The 21,846-nt window shown below is 38.3% G+C and overlaps 1 protein-coding gene across 1 annotated transcript in view; it reads left to right on the top strand.

Annotated features, from left to right (window-relative positions):
* Positions 1–21,846, top strand: part of Gucy2c (guanylate cyclase 2C) — a 69,586-nt gene that overhangs the window by 19,625 nt on the left and 28,115 nt on the right. The window contains exons 8-15 of the mRNA XM_015498189.2: positions 637–772; positions 2,310–2,395; positions 4,889–5,000; positions 10,811–10,892; positions 13,411–13,516; positions 17,658–17,720; positions 18,277–18,348; positions 18,779–18,883. Coding sequence (XP_015353675.1) covers positions 637–772; positions 2,310–2,395; positions 4,889–5,000; positions 10,811–10,892; positions 13,411–13,516; positions 17,658–17,720; positions 18,277–18,348; positions 18,779–18,883 — 762 coding nt within the window. The remainder of the gene's footprint in view (positions 1–636; positions 773–2,309; positions 2,396–4,888; positions 5,001–10,810; positions 10,893–13,410; positions 13,517–17,657; positions 17,721–18,276; positions 18,349–18,778; positions 18,884–21,846) is intronic.

Genomic DNA, 21,846 nt, shown 5'->3' with positions numbered 1-21,846 from the left:
AAAATGCGTAAGGTAAAAGAACCACTTGGTCTCACTGGGGCAAGAGTGTTAATTCATTGCCCAGTTCTGTGAGGATCACCACGCAACAGCCACAGAGACAGAGGAGTTCTGATCTGCCCATTATTCTCCCCAGGGCAGACATTTGAGGCCTGAAGTAATACCCAGTCCTCAAAGTAGGCTTGGTAGTATTCTGTCACCAAAACTGTTCATGTCACATTCAGGATTCTTAAAGACAAGGTTTTTTTTGTGTGTGTGCCCGTGTGCATGCATGTGTGTTCTTCTTTTTCGCTTTAATAAAACATTAAACTATGAGCAAGTATTTCTGTATAAAATCTTATAAGAATCATGAAAATGCTTTATGTTGACTTTCTTGGCTGCAGTTATTTCTTTTGTCACCATGGGAAAGAAGTATAACTGCCTGTAGGTACTTCCCTAAAGGAGTATTCTTATTTTATTGATCCCAAGAGAAAGCAGAATTGTGCCACTGAATAACAAAGAACACTGACCCAGGGAAGGGTCAAATATTCCTTTACCTTTCCAATGACCTGCTGATCCCAAGAACATTTTGCTGCAGTCTCAAGACCAGAATCTCTTTTTGGGGGGGGACCCTTTTTAAGATTTTCCTTTCTTATTCAGGAAAAAAATGACTTTGCTCTTGCTTACTTGGATGGAACCTTGCTGTTTGGGCACATGCTGAAGATATTTCTTGAGAATGGAGAAGCTATTGCCACTTCCAAATTTGCGCACGCTTTCAGGAACCTCACATTTCAAGGTACTGGTCTCCTATAAGCAAACAGCACAGCTGAAGAGATGTGGGCTTTGGGAAATGGGGCATGGTATGGGGGTGGTGGCAATTGATGATTCAAGATCTAAGACCTTTGAACTCAATTGGGGGCAAACATCATTGCATCAATTTTAGGAATGCCACTCTGGATAACTGCCCAGTAGTTTATACCTCAGACTTTCAGAACCTTTGGGTATCATAGAGTAAGCATGTGGCTCAGAAAGCATGAGCTCTCACAAGGCAGTTAGACAAGTGGCATCCTGGCTATGCTCAGAGACTAGCAAGAAGAGAAATATTTGTAGTTTGATTTTGGTTCTTTATACCTCCCTTTCTATCCTTCAAAGATCCAGGACTCCATTAAACCTATAACTGCCCAAACCCCTCATAACAATACCATCCAAAACAACACATGTCCCTCCAAACTGCTGGATTGACTTCGCCTTTATTCACAAGTCTCTATCCACATTCTCACCTTTCACTTCCCAGATCTTATCCAGAGATTATAAAGAAATTTTCCTGTTAAGCTTTTTTTTTTTTTCTCTAACTTGCCTTTAAAGTCTTACTCTGGAAAACCTTTGTCCAACTGCACAGAGAGTCTTCTGTCAGCTTCAGTGGGCAGAAGCTGCCTGGCACTAGATCTAGGGGCTGTACCAGGAGCTGTGGCTTATGACAATGATAAGAAGAGATCATTTCAGTCCCCTGAAGAAGCAGGGAGGGAGAGAGAATCATTGACCCTTCCTTGTGTCCCAAGTTCTCCCAGGCACTTCAGTGCATTCTTAATCTTCTTACCTCCATGATCATGGTCAAGCATCCTAATAGCCCCTGGCCCAGGCTCAGACAGGAGACATTTATTTCAGTCTTAGTTTAATAACCTATCAGCTTTACAATCCTGAGAAGATTACTTAATATTTCTGAATGTAATCAATAAATTATTTCTTACGAATAACATAGAAATGATAATAGTTTCCATATCATGGTAGTCTAGGGAGAATGAAATGATAACTTCGTAGAAAATACTTAGCACAGAGATGATTTGTCGTAAATGTGAGATAAGTGTTAGATATCATGTTGAACCATGTGAAATTGCTGATTTGATCCTTTTTAAATCCAAACAGCCATTTAATAGGTTCATCTTACACTGCTATTATTTCATAGATAAATGATAGTGAAGAGATTTTGTTCTTTTTATGGTCTAAGTTAGACTTATACACTACGCGACTAGGTTAGTAAATATTTTCAGCAAAAGTTTGTCACTAATAATTGAGGAATTTATTAACTGATTACATTTAGTGTCATCCTAAATGCAATGAAAAATATTTTTACCTCAAACAACATCTCCCACAAAAATATCCTTCAGAAATCTCAGGGTCAAGAGCCAATTCAAGTGTCCTCTGACAAGAACATTAAGCTTAACGACTTTTCAGCAAATTTGAAATAGAGCTATTTGAAACCTTTCTGTCAGGTTCCAAGTGGTTTCAGGCAAGAAGTCAATAGTGGCCTATAAAGCTCTCTGATTTTGCCCTAGGCTATACGGGTCCTGTGACTTTGGACGACTGTGGGGATATTGACAATACTATGGTGCTTCTGTATGCCTCCATGGACACCCAGAAGGTACGTCTGATGGCTTATCAGGAAACATAGGGGTGATACAACTGGGTGAGGAGGATAACCTGAAGTTACCTGATGAGGGTCGATAGCGAAGCAATTGGAAAAGTTATGCTTAGAATCTGAAGGCAGTTCATTTCCGTTTTATAAGTATACCCTACTTGGGGTAGTATTCCTTAAGCATTTTAGACCATAGAACTTATTACCCAGATTATCAATTATATTTACTCTCCATACATATGTGTGTGGGAAAACACACACACACACAAACACACACACACATATATATATATATATCCAAAATAGATTAATATAAGGATCAGAATATTCATGGAATATCAATGAGAAGATAACAAGTCTCTCCTCAGAATTGCTTATTCATTTTCTCTACTCAAGATTTCTATGAGATAGTCTCTGTTCTCTCCATCAGAACTCCCAGGGAAATGGGCTGGGGTTGTGGCTCAGCGGTAGAACTCTCGCCTAGCACGTGCAAGGCCCTGGGTTCGATCCTCAGCATCACATAAAAATAAATAAATAAATAAATGTATTGTGTCCAACTACAACTAAAAAATAAATATTAAAAAAAAACCTCCCAAGAAAATCATGACCTGTGCAATCCTTCAGGCACACAGTCAGACCCATAATGTTTTGCCTTTATCTACAATGTATATCTCTTTTTTCCTTACCTATATAGAAGTTCCTGTAAAGAAAGGGAGTGGGTTAAACTCATCTCTCCATGTCTCCGGTGTTTTGCTTTTTATTCAGCACCTAGGTGACAGCTGATCAACATTTAATTTAAAAAGAAAACACCCCACTTTGTCATCCAAAGTTGTGTTCATCCAAACTATGAAAGCCACTGTTCCAGCCAACCAAATGGTCAATAAAATGCTTTTTCCTTCAACAGATCAGATTCTGATATATCTGGGGAATCTAAGAGAAAAAGTCATGCATTTTTTCATTTTCCAGAGTGAATGTTATGACTTGCCTTATATTGAGTGTATATATATTGACCTAGCTTTGCAAAAGACATCCACAATGACAAATGTGAAAAACTAGAGAAAAGATGTGCAGTTTGGAAAGGTACACTGGAAATTTGGGGGCAACATCTCAGAGAAGTAATCTATAGTTTTTAGTTACTATAATGAACCTTTAATATAATGCTATTTTTGGAATAAAATCCATGGGAATACCTTAAAATTGGATCTCCTCAATGTTTCAACCACTAATAGGAACTACAAATATACCTACACCCTCCTCCAAGTATTTGCTCCTCAGATGATGCCCTCATGTCCCATGGAGAGAGGCAGACATGTATGATATCTTATCTCAGCCTCAGACAACTCCTCAAAGTGAAAAACTTTGCTCTCTGCATTTATCTGCTCTAAAAGCAAATTTGGTTGAATTTTTCAATAATCTAATGCTATCAATTGTATTATGTATATTTGGGAAAACCAGAGATTACTTCTCAAGACAGCTACAGAGATGGTAGTCCATATCAAAGGTAGTTTTCAGTAGAGATTCAATATGCCATGTCCTAATACATAAGATATTTCCTATCCTCAATGTATGCAATTATATATTCTGTTCTTAAGTGTAAAATTTTGAAAATGTTAACTATCTGTCCAGAGTATATTGAAGAAATGGTGGTAAATTTAGAAGGATGGTTATTTTTCCAATGTCTCTTAGAAAATGTCTCAATATTTGCAATAATAATTTAAGAATATACCTTTTATGTTTCCTTTAGCAGATTACTTGAAAAATAAATCTTTTATTGTAGTAACTAATTAGTGTCATGTGTAGGGACCTAATGGGATAGAAGAGATTAGAAAATTATGAAATTGATAGAATTTAAGGAATGTAGAATTATCTCAGGATCCCTTGGCATGTATTAAAAAATGTTATAATGGATTTTACCTGTGATATCTTTACTCATGATGGTTTCCAAAAGCAGCTTAATATTGTGGAAAACACTGGTGACCATGTATGGCGAGAATTGGAGTTGGCTTTTAAATTTTTCTTGGACTCTGTTTTAACATTGGTAAAAATGAACGACGTGGACTAGTTCTCTAAAGAATTAAAGTAACTGTGTTGGGCAGAGACTAATGGTATTGTACATGGCCATAAAGATATATAAAACTAATTGGGCCACATGGAAATTAAATCCATGTTCGTACACCACAGAACGCACTATCCAAAGTCCATTGATTTTAATATGTGTTTTGGTTTGTAAACAAATTATAGTAATTTCTTGCACATTTTTGGAAATTAATTGTTTAAGAGTTTATGTGCTCCTAGATACAGTGTGTAAATAAAAATTTTGTTCACAAGAAAAAAATAAATCCATGTTCATGCCATGAACCAATAAACAGATCCTAACTAGTTCCAAGCTTTTTTACAATTACCTTGTTCCAGTGAGAAGTGTTATTTAAATGCAAATATCACTGGGCAAGACAGGAGACCTCACCTGTTCATCCATTTCTTTTTTGTGCCCTGACACAGTACAAGATTCTTTTGACTTATGACACCCACACAAATAGTACCACTACAGAGGACATGTACCCCACATTCGTCTGGAGGAACCGTAAACTTCCTAATGATATCCCAGGCCGGGGTAAGATATTCTGAGTGAATTTCCTTTCCCTAAAATTGTTTTTCTAGTAAGAAGAGTAAACTATATGGTTTATGAAGTTAATTTATGATTATTATTGTTTGGTTTGGTCCTCCAACTAAATTTTCCAGGTTTGTAAATGTGGACTTTATTTCCCTGAACCATGAATTACATTAAAGTTCTGATTAAACACGGAAAATACCCCTATTCTAATTTTGCCAGACCCATCTTTTAAAAATGTGTTGTACCCTTGGACATAAATTATCCCATAGAAGTCTAAAGTTTGGCAATTGACAAAAATGAGAGGGAGACATGTACTTTTTCTCCATTTATATTTTACTGGGAAAAGTTCAAAGGACACCTATTTCAGCAATGAATACATGCTTTATCAAGCTGAGGTGTGGCTGGTGATTATGTTCCCCTATCATGTCCCCCATTCCTTCCTCGGACATATATTTCAGTTACAGTGAAGGTTTCCCACCCAAATCAGATGAGAGTCTCTCCATCATAAAAAGCCCAACATGGCTAGGTTGTCACCCAGGCAAGATGCGAGGCAACTCTGTGACATTGATCATCATCAGGTTGGGCAGAACAGGTATCTCCTCAGCCATAAAGTGTTGGAATATTCCATCCATGACTGGCTTTGGCCAGGACTTAAAATGATGATCAGTAATTCCATATTGTTAAACTGTCTTTAGGGAAAAAATTTTACATTTGGACAAATACACCCAAAGATGCAAAAAAAAAAAAATGTAAATACCATTAATACATTTTTAAAGAAAATTATGAGACATTCTTAAGTGGAGCATCATGCAACCAATTAAAATAATTATTTGCAGAGAATTTTAAATGATAGGAAACTTAAGATGCTGGGATGCTAACTTCGTTAAACATTGTGCAGAAATAAGATTGTAAACTAGGTGTGGTGGCTCACACCTGTGATCCCAGTGACTTGGAAGTCTGAGGCAGGAGGATCTCAAGTTCAAAGCCAGCCTCAGCAATTTAGCGAGGCTTTAAGCAACTTAGTGAGACCCTGTCTCAAAATAAAACATGAAGGGCCTGGGATTGTGGCTCAGCAGTGGAGTGCTCGTCTAGGCATTGTGTTGTGTCTATCTGCACCTAAAAAAAAAAAAAAAAAAAAAAAATGCAAAAAATTTAAAAAAAAAAATGGGCTGGGGATTTTTGGCTCATTGGTTAACTGCCCCTGCTTTCAATCCCAGGTACAAAGAAAGAAAGAAAGAAGGAAGATTCTAAAGAAACAGGCTAAAATTTTAACAGTGGTAGCTACTGAGTAGAATAATTCTGGAAGATATACATTTTTCTTTTTTAGTTTATTTCAGAATTTTCAATATTTTCTACTGATTATATTTGTTTATCACTTTTAAAAAGCATTTAAAAATTATAAGCTAAAAATATTTCTAACCCAGCCCTGCTCTGCAGCCAGAAATTCTGGAATTTTGATGTGCCTTAGGGGGCACATTTCTGCTTCAGTGGGCTTGCTTGTGCCAAAGCTGTAATGTCCTAGTTCTCTTTCACTGCATCAGTCACTTTTGGTTCAAAATTATCCCCGTGCTTTTATTCAAAAGACATTAGCAGTTGACTAAAGCACACAAGGAGGTGGGGCTGGGGATCATAGTCTTTTAAACAACAAGCAATTTGGAACTGTTGGCATTCCTTTTGGAAGTTGGTTTTTCTTTAATCAGCTTTCTTTATTATCCCTAGAATGAACTTCAAGCTTCCTAGTTCTAAACCAAACCTGACTTTCTAAATAGCTCTTTCTTTTACCATGGGCTTCTGAAACTCTCTACTTCTTCTTTTTGTAACTTCTTGAATTAAAATATTATTTTCTTTCTCCTAATTACAGCTCTCAGTGACAATGTTGTTTGTAATTTTAGTATGGTTTTTATCAGTGTTTAAGTTTTTCGTTACTTAATAGAAGGCTGTGATTTTTTAAAGTGCTAAACTTCTCAAAAAGTAATTTTTGAGCACTCTCATTATTTACTTAAAAGATATCACATGAAATATTTATATTTTGTAGCACAGAGGCATTATATTATCCTGGGCAACTTCACCCCATTTTCAGTTAACTAGAAAACTGAGCCAGAACTTTCCATTACTTCCCTGTTACTATAGTTTTATACTTTACAAGTAAAGTATACAAATAATCTAATAGTATACAAATAAGGAATGCATGCTTGGCCTTTTTTTCTGTGTACACACTTGCTAACTAATCAGAATATTTCATCTGGCTATCACACCCTCACTGTCTATTCATTCATTTAAGGAAGAGTTAGTTAGTGCCCCAAGATGTGCTAAGCATCTGGGATACAACAATGTGGATAATGCAGATCTGGTTGTATCCTCCTCAGAGCCCTCATCATCTGCTTCCTGGATTATAGCAACATCCAGCAGCCTTCCTGCTCCAGTGCTCCCACCTCCAAGGCAACCCCTCACATCACCACACTGTTGCCAACACTTCTACTGGCAGCTCTCTCTACCTGCAGAACAAAGTCCAAATGACTGAATAGAGTACAATATGCCCATGACCTTCCTATTTTTCCAGCCATATCTTTTCTCTTGAAAAATCCCTTCCCCACTCTCAACTTCCTCCTACCTCTTTAAAGGAAGGGCATACAAATTTGTGCCCCTGTGTCCTTGTTCATGCTACTCCCTCTGTCTAGAATTTATTACCCTCCCCCATTCAATTGGCAAACATACACTCATTTCAAGATTTAACTTTATTTCATTTGTCCTAACTTATTTTAACAACACAGGAGGTTATTAATCTTATTTATCTTGCTCTTACCCTACCTGACTCCTAGCATTTATATTTGTTTACATGTCTTTTTATATTTTTAAAGGTACAGTCCATTATTTATTCCTATCCTCTCCACCCCTCAACATATGCCTTGAAATCAATGAATGATGACATGCGATAACTGTATTTCTACACTGAACTCCAGCACTAATTTACACTGTGTTAATTTTAGTCATTTTCCTTCTTTTCTCTGAGTGTGAGTTTCTTCCTCTGCTACAACAGGAGACTTAGGGTTCCTTTTAATCATAGTGTCATATGACCTTGCAGTTATAAGGTCATTCTGCATTCCTTGGGAAGAGATAAATAGGATGTAATAATCACAGTGACCACCAGGAGGCAGCCAAAGCTTAGCCTTAGAACTACTGTGACCCAGACAACCTAACAAGCAGAACTAAAAAGCATGTTTAATTTAAAACTATATTAAATTGTACATGGCATATTTAAATACTATGTGTAAATGTCATAATTACACCTAGCACAGTGAGATGTGTATACTGCAAGAGGCAGATGGGGCTTGAGATGGGCTGAGACTACCACATTCTCTAATTCTTGTGCTAGTCCAGGGAATGTGCAATTTTAGTAGGCCGCTGAGTGCAATCATCTGCACTGTTGAAACTGCACTTCTTGTTCTCACTCTTGTTATTTGTCTGGTGTGATAGAAGTGGGAGTAGTAATAGTAATGATGGAAGTGGTGATTGTAGTGACATACGGCCGGCCATCACCAAAGACAAACATGCCCACAATGTTACCTCATCTCCAAGGTATGAATTTATTTCTGCCCAGATGAGATAAATCCACATTTTCACTGTTGAAAATTTCCTTTTAGCACAAAACAGGTAGTTAGAGGCAGCTGTATGGTTGCAAAGCTTAAACTTTCAAATGTACCGTACACCCTTAAAAGAGTGCTGCAACATTTAACCCCACAAAAAGCACCCCACTTCAGAAAAAAAAAGGATTACTTCATTAGAATATGATGTGATGACACAAAAATTATTCTAAAATGCATGTAATGTGTAACCTAAGTCTAACGGCATACCAGTTTTTGACATGAATTTATGTGTCTTAATATTTGGATTCCTTTCCCTAGCCTCTTTCAGTTAGTAAGATGAGCAAGGCCAAACTTTTATTCAATTATTTTTTCATTCAGTCATTTTCTTTTTTCTTTCTTCTTTTTTTTTTCATTTAGTCATTTTCATTTGATATTTTACCAGGTCTCGGGCCTGATATGTGCTAAAGGTACAGGAACAAACAAGTAGATCATGGACCATAGTCTCAAGGATTCTGTGTCATGGTGCCATGACAGGGAAGATAGGGAAGAAGGGCGCGACTTTAATAGAGAGATCTTGGTGTTTCCTCTTCAGGGCACCTTCATTAATTATATTTTTAGCAAAGAAAAATTCTTGTATGTGATTTTTCAGTCCAGTAGTAGAAATGTTCACAATGGAAGGTGAGCATGCCTGGTCCCACCTCTGTGTGTCCCCAGACTCTCAATCTCTTCAGTATATTTCTAAGTAATGTTTCTTGATTTAAAAGCTCTAGATGTTATCTATCTTTTGTGTTATGAATTAAGATTTAGTTCTTCACTTGTCCTCCTTACTTCTCAATATCACCTTTTTTGTCAATATATTTATTAGGTATTTAATTAATATACATGAGCTTCTAGTGTTGTTCAATCAACTGTTTATAAAAATTTCTTGCTCCCCTACTTCGTGAGATGAAGCTAAAAGTTCCCCAATCGTTCCTTCTACCCTCTTTCCATCTCCCATACTCTCCTTTATTTTTCTTTAATTTATCAAGGTTGTTAATATTTATTTGGCAATCATATCATAGTTCTTTAGTCTTTACCTATAAGTTGATTCTATAAATTGAAGTAAGTAAACATTTTCATCATTATCATGATGTAAATATTTATACAAAGCTAAATATTATGCTGTGATAACATTTCTTTATGTATGATTCCAAAGCTTCTCTTTTATACCACACAAAAGAAAAAGGATTGTCTCTCCTTTTTAAAATACACAAAATCAGACCTCATTTTACTTTGTTTCATTTTTGGATTATGCCTTTCTTGAACATTTTTCCCTGAGAGTTTCTCTTTGGGGCACCCCTTCTCTCCCTCCTTTCTTTCCTTCTTCCCTTCCTTTTTCTCTCTCTTTATGTAGAAAGAATTGTGTCTTAACCATATTTCTATTATTTTTTAGCTTCTTAACACATTCTATTTCTTGGAATCCATTCCATTTTGAACCCATGGATTTCCTTTCCCAACAGGAATCACTGTGGGCTGTGTGAGCCATGATTTCTCTGTATGGTTTTATGATGGTGGGCCTTCTCCTCCCAGGCATAGGCCTTCACATTCTCAGACTCTGCTTCAATGCTTCCTGGGGTTGGAGCCACATTTTCCTGAATTCCACTAACTTTTCTGAGAATCTCTCAACTTAACTCCATCTACTTAATACAATACATCCACCCATACACTAGTGTTCTAATAACAAAAATCACATTCCTCACTGACTACATCAATAACCCAGAGAGGTTGGAAAGAACCAGCATGCAATGCTGTCATTTAACAGTCTACACTGACTCTTCTTCCAACATGTGTTCTGCATTTAAAAAATAACTGTCTGTTTCTTCTCTGTGAAACCTCCTGGGGTATATTGGTTTCAAGGACAGCAGGTAGGCTTCTACTCCCACAATTATTTGTGTGCTGGAAACCACTTTATGTTCTTATAACCATTTGGTGATTCCTGTTAGAGATAAAAGAGAAATATAGACTTCAATGAGAGCTGAAATTAAACTGCTTTCCCTGGACACATGCCAGACTGCTTTTTTCAGGACTGGAACACAGGACATATATTACCAAGAAACAATTAATAAAAAAAAAAAAATGTTTTTCAAAAGGGCTTTCTCTGTCCCTTCCCCAACTAGAATCTTTGAAATGTTTTCATTCTCTTCTCAAAGATCCTGCTAATGCATTTTCTACTCTTTCCTGCCATAGGCCCTCAGATCCTGATGATTGCTGTCTTCACGCTCACAGGGACAGTGGTGCTGGTCCTGATCATTGCTCTCCTGGTGCTGAGGTATCTCCCCTCCTTGCCACAGAATGCTCCTCATTCAGAGGAGGAAGGAGGCAGAGATCTGACTCTGCTGCTCACACATGCTCACAAGGAGATCTCTAGACAGACCTAAGATCATGAAGGCATTCTGCATCAAAGACTACATAAGGACAGAATATTACCTGGGGGGCAGATTAGAGCTCTGGAGTCAAACGCCTGAACTCAGACCCAGTTCTGTGATTTATCAGTTATGTGGTCTCGAGCACGTTACTTAACAACTTAAACAAGTTACTTTGCTTCAGTTTCTTTCTCTGAGCTGCCATGAGAATTAGAAATGGGTCATGTATACAGAGTGCAATATAATAAGCATTATGTAAATGAAACTAGCTATTCTCACTGTTTTATTGGCATATTGTGGGAGATTTTAAAATCATTGTACTGCATGATATTTAGGTTGCTAGAGGATTTAGAAATCATCTATTCCAAATTTCCTATTTTAGCAGGAAGGAAGTGGGCTGTTTTCTTCAATCCAGAGGCAGAGCTGGGCTCCTGTAACCGTATTGCTTAGAAATATACACAATAGACAGTGTGACCATTTAATCAAGAATGAGCAGAAGCCAAAATTTCCTTCAGAAACCAAGTCCAAATGAGAGTCAGCTTAAGAGAGGAGCAAATTGCAAGACAAAAGTAACAAGTAATTCCCATTGTTTCTAAGCATGGGAGGCAGAAAGAAGACTTCCTCATGGCCAGAGTCTCCTCTAGGACACCAGGCAAATGGTTGTCATTCATGTATTCTTCCAATATAACAAGAAAAGTAGTAAATGGCCTATAGAATCCCTAATTCAATATGAATGACAGTTAGCTCGTTGAGCTCCAAGAGTCTCCATGGGTGCAGAGATGGAAGCCTGGCTGCCTTTGATGTCTCAAGAGTCATTCTCCATGCTCCCAGTCTTACTGTAAAAATAATTGGTTAATATTATGCTATTTATGTGTATTTAATAGAATTGGATGGAAGCATAGGAGGAAAATGATTTCTGCTTAGGAAAGTATGAGAAAGGCATTATAAATGAACTTGAAAAGATGAGGTGCAGTTTGTCAAATGACTAAAAAACAAAAAGGTATTCAGGGACAAATAGGTCAATGGAAAAGACGATTGATTACAGAATCAGACTCAAGCAAGTATAGGGACTTGCTTATATTACAGAGGTAATATTACAGTAGGCATCCCACAAGTAAAAAATGAAATTAAAACTACATAAAATAGGTTGGGTGTGGTGGCGCACGCCTGTAATCCCAGTGGCTTGGGACGCTGAAGCAAGAGGATCATGAGTTCAGAGCCAGCCTCAGCAATTTAGCAAGGCCCTAAGCAACTTAGTGAGAACTTGTCTCAAGATAAACAGTAAAAAAAGGGCTGGGGATGTGGCTCAGTGGTTCAGCACCCCTGTGTTTAATCCCTGGTAGCAAAACTAAAAGAAAAAAAGATCTGCATGTGAAAAAATAATTTCAGAACATAGAAGAAATTTAGGAAATGACTTTATGAAGTCAGGTTGGGAAAGTGTGATTCAGTCATAGATTAAAAAAAAGTCGAAGAAGAAAACTCTACAAATATGGCCCTAGTAAAATAAAAATTTTCCATAAAGCAATGTTAAAAAAATAAACTGTGAGAAGGTATTTTCTTGTTTTTCAGAAGACATAAAGAACTCACAAAAGTTAGTAAGAAAAAGAAAAGAAAAAATTGCACAATAAAAAATATTAGAGAAATTATAAGTAAATGATTCTACATAATTCTATAATTCTATATATTCTATAAAATATGTAGCAAATATTAGAAAAGATTATCTCTCTAGTAATCAAGGAAATGCAAACTAAAGCAAAACTAACGCACCATTAACATACATCATAAAGAGAAGGGGAAAAATTAACAATACTAAATATTCTTAACAGCATGGGAAGGTAAATTGGTGCTACCACTGTGGGAAACAATTTGGCAATATCTGTAAAGCTGAAAGTGAGCCTTCCTCAAAACTCAAGAATTCTTCCTCATGTGCACTACAGACAAGATTCTAACATTTTATAAATTAGGACACATGTTGTTGCATTGTCTCTGTGCTTTTCCATTTTCTCTAAACATCAGGCACAGATGTGTAAAAGGAACTGGCTTACTTAGAATCTGGTGTGTTTCATTGGTGGTTTAAAAATGAACATTTCTGCCATGTAAGGCTATCAGTTTTGATTTTTTTTTTTTTCTGTTTTGTTCCCTCATGTTTCCATGTCATCGGTTCAGACCCCTTATTATAGAGAAGGATCAAGGAAAGTAAAATGAAACAAACACAAAAGAACAGAGAAGTCCATGAAACCGCCTCTGGGTCCACTTATGGCCAGCACTGGCCAGTTTGGGGCATGGAGAGTCTCACCACTGAGCTAGTCTTCCTCAACACATGTCTTCCTGAGAAAACCAGGGTCCTAAATTTCTCCTGGTGTTCAGAAACTGAACAGCATGGACACTAATAAAACCTATCAACCAATTCTGTTCCTTCCACAGAAAATATAAAAGAGATAATCAACTTCGTCAGAAAAAATGGTCCCACATTCCTTCTGAAAATATCTTTCCTCTGGAAAACAATGAAACCAACCAAATCAGCCTGAAGGTAAGGCCTGCCTTACCTGTTGGACAATGGTGCAGTTTGCCAGGTGTTTGACAAGACTTTGGCAGCATGGTAGGAAATGGTCCAATCTTAGTTTGTGCTAGAATCTAAAAGTTAGATGCTTTCTACTTTTCCACGTCCCATTTCTCTTGTTCTTCATTGATCTAATGTCGTCCAGTGAACACTTCAGTGGAGGCTGAGTTACAGAGTGTTATTGGGTTTTTGCATCTGACCCACGAGAAATAAGACATGCACTTGCTGGGAATTTGTCATGGAAGGGATATAGGAATGGGAAAGGCATTTGAATTCCCCCAAACCTAATCTACTTCTACTAAGGACCTATCACTTACCTTGCTCATTGCTGAAGAAAGAGACCTCTGTTGATGTTTGTTCAAATTCGTCCCCAACCAGGAAGTATAATCAGTAGCCATTATTAACAACTCACCCCATTTACTGCAGTTGATGCTAGACCTGTGTTTCTCATCTTCTCCTCACAATGAACCAGTGAGTTGAGCTTTATAATCATAACTTTGCTGATAAGGAAATTGAAGACCAAAGTATTAAGAAACAGTGCAGGGTCACCTACAGCGAGTAAGTAAGATTACTACAAATAATGATAGCTAACACTTAACTGAACACTATTACATTGCAGATACTTTAACCCATCTTCCCTGAGCCCTTGAGGTAACAGATGGAATTTCAGAAACAATTACAGTTTGAACCCAGTGTGTCTGTGAAGTCTAAGATCCTAACACCTATATACTGCAATTACAAGGGTCTTTATATCAAAGTATACTAAGAAGGAATGGAGACCCAGGACCTTCACATAAGGGCATTTGTAGACTTTCTCATAGTAGGACCAACCTGATAAGGTAGTGCTATTTGAAATGCCTCCCTGCCCAAAATCAGCAGAGGAGAACTTGAAGCAGCAAGTTCAGCCAGGTTTATCTTTGACCCCTTTCTACCAGCCCCTGACACCCTACCCCAAGTACTGCACTTGGCCTTCTAAGAGCTCATATCCCCTCACAACTGAACATGGATGAGGTCTTCCTTCCTTCAGAAATGCCCCTTGCTCCAAAGTGACCCTTCTGCTGCATTCTGAACCTCACTCCTAAACACTGTGTTCCCAAAGACCAAGTATCTCATACAAGTGACATGGAGGAATCAAGCTTGCAGTAATTCACAGTAAGGTGCAAAGAACCACAAGACTAATTGACTTCCAAAGAGAGAATTTGCTGACAGAAATGACTGACTAGAAGTACCTGCTGGTAGAAGAAACATTTTAGCCAGATTCAATTTTGCAGATTATTATTTGAGCAAAAAATGATTCATCAATTGGGAAACACTCAAAACCAAAAGAAAGTCAGAGAGCACTCTGCAGTGTGGGCAGTGAGCTTTCACAGGTTATACAAAGAAATAAGTTCATTGGTTATTGCTAGAAGTTTGCCTGATCTGAGCATGGTCTGATCAGTTGGCTGCCTGTGATTGGCTGAAACTCAGCTACTTGTTACCAAAACGTTTTCTTAAATAAGGTTTCTGTTTATTTATGTATGATGATGTAAGTTAGATTGTGGTTTGTTACATAGGAACTCAAAATGCTCAGGCAGCCTCAGGTCAATTACCTCCTGCTTATTTTGTTTAACACTAGGAGTAGCTGAGGAGATTTTTAAGTGAGTGCTCCTGTTTCTGAGATGACACCTGGATAGGCTCCCGCATGTTCCACCTCTGCAAAACCCTACCTAGGAAACAATCTCTACTGCCTCAAAACCCCACTTTGATCCTTTGGTTTAACCTTTAAACACTGTATCTTTGTGTGTTTTCTTAAAATCTAAACATTTCCAGCAGTAGAAGGCATCATCCATTGCCAGTTTCTTGCAGAATTTTTGAGTACAGAATATTTAATAGTTAATTTATCAGGTTAGTCACTCACAGGAATACCCAATAAAATTTTGGGACAGTAAATTCAAAGGAGGGAAGTCAGAAATGGTTCCTAGCATGGAGGTATCATTCTTGCCCTGAGTTTAGATAGCCTAGGGAGAAGGAAGACTGGGAAAGGGCTATATAGAGAGTTCATCAGATGCTGTGAATCAGACAGAACAGGGAGAAAACTCAAGGTCAGCATGAGAGGAAAATACAACCAGACAGGTAATAGTTCAAGTTTGGGATACTCTCTGAAGACAGAAAAAAGGAAGTCAGTCTAAAGGATGAGATAATAGTCAAATATCCCAGTACTAACATAGAAAGTCAGACCAGAGAATCAGACAAAGAGAAGTCAGGAAAAACAGAAAAAGAATGATTAAAAAAAAAAAACAGAAAAGAATGATAAAGATGATGATATCTCATTTTAGAATAAAAAGAGAAATCCTTACTGGGCATAGAGGCACATGCCCATAACCTGTAATCCCAGTGGTTTGGGAGGCTGAGGCAGGAAGATCACAAGTTCAAAGCCAGCCTTAGCAACTTAGTGAACCCCTCTCTCAAAATAAAAAGAGGCTGGGGGTGGCTCAGTGGTTAAGTGCCCCTGGATTCAATCCCCAGTGAAAGAGGAGTTGGGATCCTCTAGCTTGCAAGAAAAATTTCACCAATGATGTCTAATTTGATCACCAAGTACCCTTCTGAATAAGGATTGCAGAGTTAGGAAATGAGGTTCAAGTAGTTTAAATGACCTCATTGAGGTCAGAAACAGTAAAAAGAACACTAGACAAGAAGACAAGCAGCCTAGCCTCTGCTGGTCTTCTAATGTAGCATTTAATGTCATTTAACCCTTCTATGCCTCATTTGTAAAATAAAAAATAACAACAACTGATGTTGGCACCTAGCACAGGCTTGCTGCCCAATACGCAAAGAAACCAAATAAGAAGGCACTGGGTATATGCAAAAGTAAAAGGCTTTATTCTGCTGCAGACTGACAGGGCGACCAGGAGATATCAGCTCAGATCTGCCTCCCAGATCTTTATGAGTAACAGGACAATTTTTAAGAAGAGAGAGGAGAGAGCTGCTGAGAAGAGAGAGTCTTGGCAGCTATAAACAAAACAGTCAACCTGCCTCTTCACAGGCCATGTATTTCTTTGGGGGGGGGGTGATTATCACATTCTGTGGGGGATTTTGAGGTCATTGACCTGATGAGCTGGCTACTTCTGCACCAGTGCATTCTTGAAAAGCTGGTTTCAAACTGTCCTTCAGTGGATTCCAGAGACTGCCTAAAAGACAATTAAGAACTTTGTTATTTAAAAAGTTTGTGCTGGGGTGTAGCTCAGTGGGAAAGTGTTTGCCTAGCATGCATGAAGCCCTGGGTTCAATCCCTAGTCTGGGCATGTCTAGGCCTTAGCAGATTCAATATTTATTCATCTGCATGGTGTTAGGAATCATGACTGGACCTTGATATATTTCACTCAAGTTTCAAGATGTCCTTGTAAGGTAAATTTTAACAAAGATAAACATACATACCAGATTTAAGAACCAAACTAAAATATTCACTCATTCCCAACCTTTCCTCTGTCTTGAGACTGGAAATCTTTAACTGGCAAACCAACAGCCATATCTAGCCCACAGGTATCAGTGTTTGTATGTGTGTTGTTCAGTATTTAACATTTTAAAAATCAATTGCCAGCATATAAATATCATGGTATAGCATGTAAAAATCCAGCTTCTTTTGACAAATCAGATGATCTGACAATTCTGCGCAGAACCCAGAATTGTTGGGACTGCATCTCTTTAGACACACCTGGCCCATGTGCCTCATGCGCACTGCTACTTGGACTTTCAAGCATTAATTTGCAACTGAAATAAATGCATAGCATCTTCCTTTAGCACCATTCCCTAAGAGCATTTGTCTATACTATGGGCAATAATTCACCGTAGGAGGAGGGTAAGGGAAGAAGGAATAAAGAAAATCCATGGCTGAGGAGAGAAAGCCAGGAGAACCCAGTGTTAAGGAGGATATAATCAATACTGGGAAGAAGAGGTCGGAGTGAGTAGTGGGAGGGAAAGACAAGTCAGTTACCACAGTGTTTCTGGGATCCTGCCCAGCAAGCTGTTGAGCAAACAGCAGATACAGCCCAGCTGGAAGAGCCTCTCAGCCTTTGACTGGCAGTGAATGGGACAAATAAGAAGTTCTGGAATAATCAGCCTTTTCTTGTGCCAGATTGATGACGACAAGAGACGAGATACAATCCAGAGACTTCGACAATGCAAGTATGACAAAAAGGTGACTCCAGTCTCCCCCACTTCTCTGAACTCTAACTGGGAGTAGGTTCTGAGTCATCACTGTCCCAGCCCTGACTTTGCTAGGGGGATAGTGGGTGAGGGGTTTGGGGGGGGATGTTTCCCAGGTTGCTTCAAAGGGCCGTTTGTAGAGCTTCATAGGATAGGCAGGGTTCTGCTTGAAGGTTACAAAACTCAACATCCTGGGGGAGCCAAAGGATAAGTTAACTATTTGGAGGGAAACATAAATATGAAATAGATTCAGAGCACTGAGGGCAACCCTAATATTGTATTTTGGCTCATTCTTGAGAATCCCATCTGGGAGTTTTGTATCTTCTTGCCCATCTTCCTCCCATCTTCATGTTTCCCCTAGTCATTTTGCAAGAAACAAACAAACCTAAACACCAGGTCCTAAATACCAGGGATATAAACAACAATCAAATGTCACTGCTCAAAAAAACTTACAGTCTAATAGGACATAGGAACAAATTATTATAATACCCATTTATATGAGGAATTACATTGCAATAGTAACTCCTTAATTCAATTGATCTTTGCAGCGAGTGATCCTCAAAGATCTCAAGCACAGTGATGGCAATTTCAATGAGAAACAGAAGATAGAACTGAACAAGGTATGTGTCCTATACTTCAACCCCTTGAGAATTAACCTCATTCCATTTTCCCTGAACACAGAGGTCCCCTGTGGAGAAATGTCTTATGAGAAAGAAATGAATGACTTAGCTACTTTTTGAAAACTCTGCCTAGAGATGTTGGAGGGTGAGATTTTACATTGTAAAAATTCTGGAAATATGCTGGTATGTTCTAAAATACATCCTTAATATTATTTGAAAGTAGTGACATTTGTATTCAAGTCACCTTGCTAGCAAAGGAAAGACTGCTGAATAAGATGTAACACAATATGTAGTAACAAACGGGTACTGACATTCAATTTATTAAGAGCAATGCATCTTCCCAAAAGAAACACATTTTGCTAGCATATGAATATTTTCTCTGGTTCCGTTTTCTGGTTGATATGCTTTATAAACACACATGTTCTCCTAGCTTCTTCAGACTGACTATTACAACCTGACCAAGTTCTATGGCACAGTGAAGCTTGACTCCAGGATCTTTGGGGTGATCGAATACTGTGAGAGAGGATCCCTCCGGGTAAGAAACCAGCATCATTTTCAATTTCCTAAGAAGTCAACCATATTAAAAAAAAAATCAGCAGATCTTTAAAAAATATTTTCCCAGGGGGATGATACTGTAGAGTTATCAGGAAAAGTTGGTAGACCCACATACTTTTCAAACTAGATTCCTCAGATTTTATCAATCAATCCTATAATCTCTTTACAAAGAAGCCAAAAGATATTCGGAAAAGAAATGTAGATGGGAGAAAAAGGAACAGAGAACAGAAGTAGGAAAGTGAGTGGTTACTTCAAAATACAATTTGTGGCGTGTGTTGGGCAGGTTGGGCAGTTACTGGGGACTGAGCCCAGAGGTGTTCTATCACTGAGCTATATCTCCAGCCCTTTTAATTTTTATTTTGATACAGGGTCTTGCTAAGTTGCTGAGGCTGGTCTTGAACTTTTGATTCTCCTGCCTTAGCCTCCTGAGTAGCTGGGATTACAGGTGTGTGCTATCACACCTGGATCAAATACATTATATTTTACTTGAATTTTACTCAAATACATTATATTTTACACTTGTTTTTGTATTGAAAGATCAATGGATAGTTGTTATCAGAGCACCAAATAAGCACAAGAGGACTTGTTCATAAGTCCTGGTCTGCTCTGGTCTAAATTCCTACCTGCTCTTCCTTGTGAGGGGACTGAAGATAACCAGGAGTTGCCTTGGTCAGGTATTCTGGCTGAGCGGGTCCAAAGCAAAAAGAAGAATACGACAGGACTGAGTAAAGTTCATAGGAAGAACCAAGCACTAAGCAAAGAGTGTCAAATCATCACATAGTTCTGAAGGGCAAGCACAGTTGATTTGCAAAACACAAGAGTCAGGTGTCAAACAGAAACAGGGATTGAAAGGGGCAAGAGCAGGAAGGACTGTGGGACAATGACTTCAAGGGACACTGATACACCTGAACCAGACTGAACGGTCTATGGGCATGTGCCATGAGGGCCCAAAGGTAGGGTGACCCGATGATTTATCAGGATACTTTGACAGTGAAGGGGTGTTATAATAATGATCCTGGAATAACAGACACAAAGTGTAACTGGACCAAGAAAATCAAGATGTGTGGGTAGCCCTGCCTTTGGATTATATTCAGTACCTCTTAGGAACCTCATGTCCTCATAACAAAGCCAAATTCCTAAGCCAAATTCCTAAGAAGCTTTGGTAACTTCAAAGAGGTCCAGATATTCATAACTCAATGAAATTAAAAAATAATTTTTTGTCAAAACTAATAATTTGGAAATTATGAATTTTTTTAATGGGCTTCACTTAAACAAAACAAGACAAAAAACAAAACAAAAAAGCAAGAACACTAGCTTTCCAAATATGTGGCATAAACCAAAATCTATCCTCAAAGAAAAAAACTGTAACTCTAAATGTGACTCTTTCTTAAACAATAGTAAATAATGTAGTTATTCAAAACTTAGATTCTAACAACTATGGCCTAAGGGGAAGAATATCAATATCAATATCAATCATTATAAAACAAAATAAAATTCAAAAATGCACTGAGTTTTTTTTTTTTTTTTTAAAACTATGAAAACACACAAGCCTCTTACTTCTAATTGTGGTTTTAAAAACAAACATACAAATACCTAAAAGTAGGAATAATAAAAGCAGTGAAAACATGCTTATAATTGTGGAAAACACTTCTTTGCTACTAAATTATAATATCTTTGAAAATAAAAACTTCAGAAGTAATAAAATCATGAAGATCTGACTCAAAAAGTAAAATTTTAAGTAGGCCAATTCTGAACCAGTTTCACTCACACTTCTGACATAAGATACATAAAGTTTTTTCATCCTAAAAGCCACTTAGTTCTTCTACTCTTTGGATGCTAACTAGGTGTTCAGTTCAGTTTTCTTCAATGAACTCCTGGAGTTAGCATCAAACTCTACAGGTTAAGGGCTCAGTCCCACAACTGTCCCTATCTCAGACCCCAGTTGCAAGTCCCAGGCCTCTTGTACTCTGACCAATCAGCTGAAAATTAGGCATTCCTATGACTCCCTTCTTGAGTTTGATAATTTGCTAGAATGACTCAGAACTCATAGTTATTTACTATTACTGGTTTATTATAAAGTATATTATAAAGACCACAGACAAGCAGCCAGATGAAGTGTAATGCCAGATTCATGGGACCCCAATAGACCTCTAGGAACCGAATCCGATGCAATCACACAAGAGTCTTTATTGCAAGCTGGAACCTGGACTCACAACCGTTCCCAACGCAGCGGGTCCAGGGAGTGAGTCCTGGTCCTTTGTTCAGTGAGATTTTATAGGTTTTGGGGGGATACTCTATGTGTCACAACATCACACAGAAAATCATTCCACACTGAGAGAAACTCAAACAACAACTTTTAACATTGATTAGCACATTCACTGGCAGGAACAAGTTGGGTAGGGGTGATTGGTTAGTACAAGAGAGGGATTCCTTTGAACTGATTGGTTTAGGCCATGAGGGGTATACGTGCTAAACTTCATGGTTTCCCAACATGTTATCAACCACCATAAACTACTGGGGATCATCCGGCATCCCAGGTATTTTCCCTGTCTCATGCTGATTGGAGGTTGTTAGGGGGTTGCTACGGGTCCTCCCCTAGCCTAACTGAGTCAGGGACACCTGGCGCCACAGATCTCTTCTGTTATTTGCAGACAAACAACTCAGCAGGGTGGGTATGTGCCTAGGAGTGCTCTGTGGGTTTTTCCAAGGACAAGGGTCACGCCCCCTTCCTTGGACAGGCTTTGCTCTGAGGTAGAGGCCGGTTTCTCAAAAATGGAGTCACAGCAATTTCTCATAAGAAATACCTAGGGCAACTTCCCAAAGATCCCAAGCACAGGCACTTCTGTCCCTAGAGACTTGGGTTGTGCCACCCTCCTGGCCTGTAGATGTGTTGACCTACTTGGAAGCTTTCAAACCCCTTCACTCAGGGGACTTGGGGGAAGT

The sequence above is a fragment of the Marmota marmota genome, unplaced genomic scaffold, assembly GCF_001458135.2.
Source record: "Marmota marmota marmota unplaced genomic scaffold, marMar, whole genome shotgun sequence".
NCBI classification, from domain to species: Eukaryota; Metazoa; Chordata; class Mammalia; order Rodentia; family Sciuridae; genus Marmota; species Marmota marmota.
This window is presented reverse-complemented; position numbering and strand designations above follow the sequence as displayed.